This window comes from Limulus polyphemus, unplaced genomic scaffold, assembly GCF_000517525.1.
Source record: "Limulus polyphemus unplaced genomic scaffold, Limulus_polyphemus-2.1.2 Scaffold703, whole genome shotgun sequence".
Classification (NCBI taxonomy): domain Eukaryota; kingdom Metazoa; phylum Arthropoda; class Merostomata; order Xiphosura; family Limulidae; genus Limulus; species Limulus polyphemus.
The window spans coordinates 285,639-293,135 of NW_013666313.1; the positions used below are offsets into that span (position 1 = coordinate 285,639).

General features: G+C 34.8%; 1 protein-coding gene across 1 annotated transcript in view; it reads left to right on the top strand.

Moving 5' to 3' along the window:
- The window catches only part of LOC106460077 (B-cell lymphoma/leukemia 11A-like), a 129,280-nt gene extending 126,378 nt beyond the window's left edge, over positions 1-2,902 (top strand). The window contains exon 3 of the mRNA XM_022386696.1: positions 813-2,902. Coding sequence (XP_022242404.1) covers positions 813-2,902 — 2,090 coding nt within the window. The remainder of the gene's footprint in view (positions 1-812) is intronic.
- Positions 2,903-7,497: the final 4,595 nt, after the last annotated feature.

The window sequence follows — 7,497 nt, forward strand, 5'->3', positions numbered from 1 at the left end:
AAATTAGGGACGGCTAGCGCAGATAGCCCTCGTGTAGCTTTGCGCAAAATTCAAAACAAACAAACACTAATCTTCCCTCTTCACCATAAAAGAAAAAAAAAGTTGAGAAAATAAATGCAATTTTCAAGTACATTCTCAAAAAAAGTAATGAGTATGTTGCAAACTCGATTTTAAAATAACTCATAATAAGATCGTTACACACATGCCAGATATCTGCCACTATTTTGCTCATTGTCGGTGAGTTATAGAAGTAAACCTATAGATGTTAACCTTTGCTGATACGTATGTCGTCGATTCCTTCCAGTTAGTACAAGAGATAGAATAGGTGTAAATCACACAGGTCTTATTTCTTATAGATATGTTTTTGTAAACTCTGAAATTGACTGATGTCCCATTATTCAAGTAATATCAGTTGCGAAACACTTTATTTTCCTTGTATACATTACTGCAGGTTGGTCAGAAAAGGTGTATGAGGTATCTTCATTTCACAGTGTGTACTTTATTGATTCTCATTCCCTGCACTATTGATATCTAGTGGAAATGGAAATAATTTTGTCTCATCAAGACACCAACTAACTGGTTAGCGAAGCTACGGGTTTTTCCCCCAAGTGACAGAAGGTTGTGACAGTGATAGTTCACAGTTTGAAGACTGCTGAAATATTTTACTTTCCCGTGCAATGGGAAGAACGTGTAATACCTGATGGCATTGTTATTGCTCATTTGAATAATCCTAGAGAAGGAGGGGGTTAGTATAGAAGAAAGTGAGATAGATAGAAGTCTCATTTGATATTTTCTCTTTTTCTTTCTTTCAGAACCGACTAGCCACATATGCTCAACTTGTAAGCAAAACTTCTCCTCAGCTTGGCTTCTGGTCCAACATGTACAGAGAATCCACGGCTTGGTGATCTACGAGGAGACGAATAACAAAGACAAAAATGTACCAGAAGTTCCGAAATCTGCACCAGTATCAGTTTTCCCTTCAAACACCCTTTCTTCACCTATCACCACTGTATCTCAAGAGCAATCAGTTTCCCATTCTAACGACTTAAATATTGTGCCATATCTAAACCTCCAGTTGCCTCGTATACCACTAGGTGAACGACAGTTTGGACCTGCACTCAACTCTCCCAAATACTTTCCCCATTCCTCTAGTCATGGCTTCCAAATGGACTTATTTAGTGATCAGTATTACAAATTGAACCATCTTGCAGGATTAAGTCTGAATCATTTTGACTCATTTAGTTCCTGCACTAGAACTCGTTTTGATAGTCCACGAGAATCACATATAGGGTTAGGATTTGAATCACATATGGATTTTTACTCTCAAAGACTCCGGCAATTAGCAGGCGCAACAAGTTCTAGTCCAGCCACTTCACTAAAATTTAATTCTTCATTTTCCAACTCTGTAATTTGCAATCAGCCCTCCTCTCACCAGTCAACTCCTTCAAGTCCACATCCTGTTTTCAACCCGTTCTTATCTCAAGTTCTGTCGCCTAACACAAGTCAAAAAGCTCTTGATAATTCAGAATCGCCTATATGTAAGTCTCGTGATATTTGCGGCAAATCTCTTCAGTTTCAAAGCAATCCCATTGTAAATCGCAGATCTCATACAGGCGAGAAACCATTCAATTGTCACATTTGTAACCATTCTTGTACGCAAGCTAGTAAGCTCAAACGACATATGAAAACCCATCAGAAACCTTTTCCGGATTCGTCAAAAGATACCGGTGTCTGCTTAAAAAGGTCCATTCCAAATTCAGCTGCAAAAAATATTAAACCAAACAATGGTGAAGAAGACGAGGATGGATCTGAGAATCAAGATGAAAACGAGAACGAAGAACTAGAAAATGAGGAAGTGTTAAAAAAAGACGATTCTGAAGAGATAACAGCAGAAGATTTAACAACAAAGAGGACTACGAAATTTGCATCCTACCTTGCTGTTGGAGACGAAAATGGCAAAAATAATTCAAACAATAAACGATCTACCCCACCTCAGGAGGGGAAGTCTCTACTGGGAGAAGTTATGGAAAAAATTGGACTTAACAATATTCAGCAATATAATGAAGCCTATAAGCAAGCTCTGGAAGAAAACAAGTTTAGAAGGTTATCCGTAAAAAAGGAAAGGCCGTCTTCTGCCCCTGTAGAAAAATATCCTCTAAGAAAATCTTTTGTTCCACCTGAAAATTGGCTGAATCAACCACCCTGGGAAGAAGGCAATAATAAGTTCAATCAAACTCCAATACACTTAGGCCAAGATATTTTACCTGTCTTTGACAGCCATTTTGATGACAACAAACGACTAAGGCTTGATCTCAGAGATCACCAGCGCGAAAATTTGTATGCAGGACTTTGGCTACCCTCTGTAACCCCCAGTCGTCGTGAAATTTTACTTAGAGGTATAACCTCTTCGGAATCTGACCACAGATCATCCAGTGCCTTGATAGCGGCAATGCCCATTCTTCCAGGAACTAGTACCCCAACTACCACCCTTTTCTCCAAACTTAAAGAGAAAAGTAGAAATGATACGTGCGAATACTGTGGAAAAGTATTCAAGAACTGCAGCAACCTAACAGTGCACAAGCGGTCTCACACTGGAGAAAAACCGTATAAATGCACAATGTGTGATTACGCATGCGCACAGAGCTCCAAACTCACTCGACACATGAAAACTCACGGTCGAATGGGAAAAGATGTGTTCAGATGTCGCTTTTGCGGAATGCCTTTTTCGGTATCCAGCACTCTTGAGAAGCATATGAGGAAATGTGTGGTCAACCAAAGTGCTTTCCTGATAGACAAGGATACGGGTTCTAGGGACGATAACTACTCGGATATATTAGTAGAGAGAGATCACGCTCGTAGACAAATGAATGGTAGAGATTTAGATTCCAGGGAAACCCCATAAAAGCGATAAAGCGTTTAGAACGTTGTAAGTTGATTTTTTGGTTAAAGTTTTTTGTTTTATTTTTATTTTCTACAAGCCAGTGAATTAGTGTGTAGAAAGAATCTGAATATTGTTCAGTCTTCCTACCATAAAAAGAAAAACGCAACCGCTAATAAGAGCTATGTTCCAAATTGGCTTTTTTTTTTCAAGCAGTTCTTTGTATAGCTACATTATCGTTGCTATAGGATTTAAAACATAATGACGAAACCAACAGATTAAGTTAAAGAGATGTATCTATTATAACAATTTTGGTAAAGCAAAATGCTTTAAAGCTTAGAAAAAGTTTTGTTTGTATTACTTTTAGTATTGTTATGCGTATACTTGTTTAATCCTTTTCTCAGTTCATTACAGTGTCAAATTACAATTTAACACTCGGTAAACAGGTATTTAAAAAATATATAACTCTAGCCAAGCTAGCAAAAATTAAAAGACGTCATTTCTGGTTTGACAAGTAGAATGACAACATCCGGTAGTAGTTTAATCTAATTTTTTCTACGCTTAACATTCAGGCTGACGTCGTAAACTTACAATTCAACCTAGAGATGCTGAATTGAAAAAAAATAGGATAATATTTTGTAGTTGTGAAAAATATAATATTTTAAATCCCCACTCTTGACATGTCATTGCATGTGAATGTTTGCATAATCAGGGTACACAGTGCGATATCTTTGGTAAATGGCGGGAATTCAGATATCCCATGATTTACGCAAGTGCCTAGATGTTGCGGATTACAAACCGCCTCGTATGGATTTTGATTCTAACTAATTACATCAAAGAAACACAGACTATCTCTCCTCAAATACAGCACAAAACTATTGCTTTCGCTCTAGGTGATTGATACCAATTCCTCAATTTCCGCCATATTGGAGCTCTAACACCAGAGTAAAAATAGCTGTACGATGTCGTCTCAAAACCGTAGAACTCACTGCCTTTCGTTAGTAATTAACTTCATGTATATATAAGTGTTTATTTTTATCTTTATACCATCAGCATTTACCTCGTCAAAACTGAAATCATAGTTCGAGAAAAAATTTAATTAATGCTGAATATCCTAGTATTAGCAGCCAGGAGACCGAACAGTTGAAGACCGAAAAAAGAGTCCATGTCTCTTTGTGTTACCAATTTGTTTTCACTTTACAGTTTGATACTCATTTCAACTACATTTTCAGTTCTCGTCTAATATTTGACAATTGTCCATAAAAGATATTCAGTAGCCCTAGAAAAATCAGCATTGATTAAGTTTGATAATGGAGATTGTAACGTTTTATGTATATTTCTGTAAATAATTTCTTAGAATAACAGTTAAACACACTATGAGAATTTAGCAATCGGTATATATATATATCAATAATGCTTTTATAAACCATCCCAGTGGGTTTACTAAACATCAAATTTCGCATTACATTTTCTGTGTACATTTCTGTACACTTATGAGAAGTTCGTATTTCACTGTTATCTCTATATTCCTTCTAAGTCCGTGAATCTTGGTATTTATGGTTTAGAGTATCCAGTGTCAGCGTCTTAAATTCAAAGAAGCATATGTTATTATTAAGTTTCAGAAATCAACGATTAATTCATATTAAACAGCTTAACCAATGGAAAAGTAAATATTGTGAAATCACTGGCATTTCCTATTGGTGCTTTTAAATTCTAATTTAACAAAAAGCTCTTTTAAATTCAGGACCTGTTGAGTAGTTGCATAGCTATAACTTGAAACAATTCAACTAATCTGTTAATTCTCAGTTGGTAGATAATTTGTTCCTAATATATCTCATGCTGGAGAATGAATTATAAGTCTTGCACATTTGTTCAAATTAAATCAAACCGAAACGTACACATATCTTTTTTTATCATGATGTCATAATATGGGGGGTTATAGGATCTTTAGTGTCAAATGATAGGTTTAACATCAATTTTAACTAGTCACTTTTAATGATAATAACACTTTTGAAGCGATAACTGATAACATACAATTAGATTGTTTAGTTACACGATAGCTTGACTCACAAGAAGCGTTGGTTTTTGCTTAGTGTCGTGTTTTGTGAAGTTTTAAAAAATGAATGTGAATTGTTATTGTTCTTTTATTTTTAAGTTTACGAAAATAATATTAATGTGCATCTGTACATATAACTGGTTTTTAGGTTTTTATTGCTAATGAAAAGGCAAATCCAAAACATGATTGTGGTTAAATAAAAATCCATCTGTTTACATCATATACGACTGTTGTTCCACAGGCCTAATAAACAATGATTTCTAAACTGTACAGGTGATATAGGTCGCTGTTTCTCAACCACCTGTCGCCGATCCGTCACAATCACCTTGTTCGTCCATGGGATTTCATGAAAGCAAACAATATTCAAATGTAAATCGTAGTGGTTTTTCTTTGTACTTGCATTTCAATGGTCCGCGACAGTTTAGGGAGACAGCGATCCGGCCCCTGGTGTCGAAAAGGTTGAGAAACGCTATGTAGGTGAAGCTTAATGTGTGCTGTTCACTGAAGGGCTGGTTGTTTGGTTGGTTGGTGTTGGGAGTTTTTGGTGCAAAGTACCTTCTTGGCTATCTACGCTAGACAATCGGTGTTTTTCCGAATGTTTCTGTATAAAAATATTGTCTCGTTCTAAGGTTTCTCACGCTCTTAGATCTTTGCACTCAGCAGCTTAAATTTCATAAAGCAGCAGTGAAGTTTGTTTCATTCACAACTTAATATGACATGAGAAATTTCTGAACTGTAGATTCAGGAAATTCGAGATATATAGTGCCTTTCGACACACACCATTATATATATGGACTATTATATCGTTTACTCAAAATTGTGTTTGTATTTGTTTTATCGTTATCGTACACAAACCTAGTTAAGATTATATCGTGTTGTTGCTAAATGTGTCATTTTTTCCCTAACAGCTGTCCAGTTTAATTTGTTCGTATATATATATCAAGTCTGAATATAGTAATGCTTTTTTCTTGCTTCAAGTACATTAGTTAGGACTTACTGCCTACAAGTTATCGCTCCCTTACTCCTGCCTCCAAAAAGCAATAGAGACAACAAATAAACCATCGTTTTAACTCAAAATTGACCATTGTTTGAGCTACCTATTACAACTTTCTGCTTCATTTTGTTACTTGATTGTTTTTATCATACCAACGTGATACTGTGACTTCAATAGTTTCATTAAGGTATTTTGTAGAGTAGGCGTTGTTACTGTTATCATTCGGTAAGTTCATTTATGATACTATATGTATAGACCCTGTATAGATCCAGTTGCTCCACACCTTGCTTTCTAAACTGATTTTGTACATTTTTTAAATAGTGAAGAAGCCTAGATGCAACTGTGTATCAGTTCCAGTAGAGGAAATGTGCTTGAAGCATTAGAGCACAAAAAATAAGGCTTATCATTGAAGTGTATTATTCACCAGTGAATTATCAACTATTCTGTTAGCCACAGCTGTTCAGAAATTCATAAGTGATGTAAGGTTTTTTTTCAGAAGTAGCGAAACTAAAATAACGTTTTGTGCGAACCAAAGCATCTACATTTCTGCCATAAACAGCTGCTCAACTTAAATAAGCACTGCTAAATGAAGTGACAATGAAACTACACACTCTGAAAATATTGGTGATGTATATTATTTCTGTCTTTTGATGAGTATTTGTAGGATTATGTTATCCTATTCATTGCAATTTCTTTTATCTGTTTTTGCTTTAAGTGATTTCTATGTGTACCTTTTACGTCATTGTTGTGTTTAATATGTGTGGTTGACACAACTGAATAACTTTTGATTTGTAATATTATTAATGGTATCTTGTTATAGTACTTTTACATTGTTTGCTTTCTCATCCTGTCGTATTTCACATTAACAGGGGTTAATGTGTTTTGGGTTGTCAAATCCTGTGTGTCATCATTTTTTTTTGTTTGTTGTTGTTTTTTTTCTCTCGTGTCGGCCAGTAATTCGTTTTGATTGATCAATTCATGGAATACGTTTTTCATGTATGTAAATGTGTTGTGAAAATAAATTTTATTTATGAATTGAAGTCTATAAATTAAAACATTTACTGAAATGGCTCTTTTTTGTGCCTTATTTTGAATGTTTTACTCATTTTTTACTTTAAATAATGCTTTCAAGAATCACTAATACAAGAAAATAAAAAGTTAGCAAAGAACTTTTGTACTATGGTAATTTGTCAAACTGTGAGGTGTGATTCTCGTAAGTTATTCTTACCGCTAAGCCTATTTCTTTCATTAAGTGTTTTAGTCATCTTAAAAAATAAATAACAATATCGAAAATGCAATTATGTTATTATTTATAATTAATCTTTTTAGTACCAAATATAAAAGTGCTTTCTGACCATGAAACCTTCTTGCAAGATTTCACTTTGGCAATATTGCTTTATTTTAGATAGAACTTATAAAAAATAAATATTTGAAAAGGTTTGTGAAACTGGAGCAATCATCTTTTGTCTTCAGTACTGAAAATTTCGTAGGTGACAAGTAAAAACTTTGTTTCGCTGCTGGATTGACATTTATAATACAAAAAAGCGACCGTATGGTGTGTGAATTGTC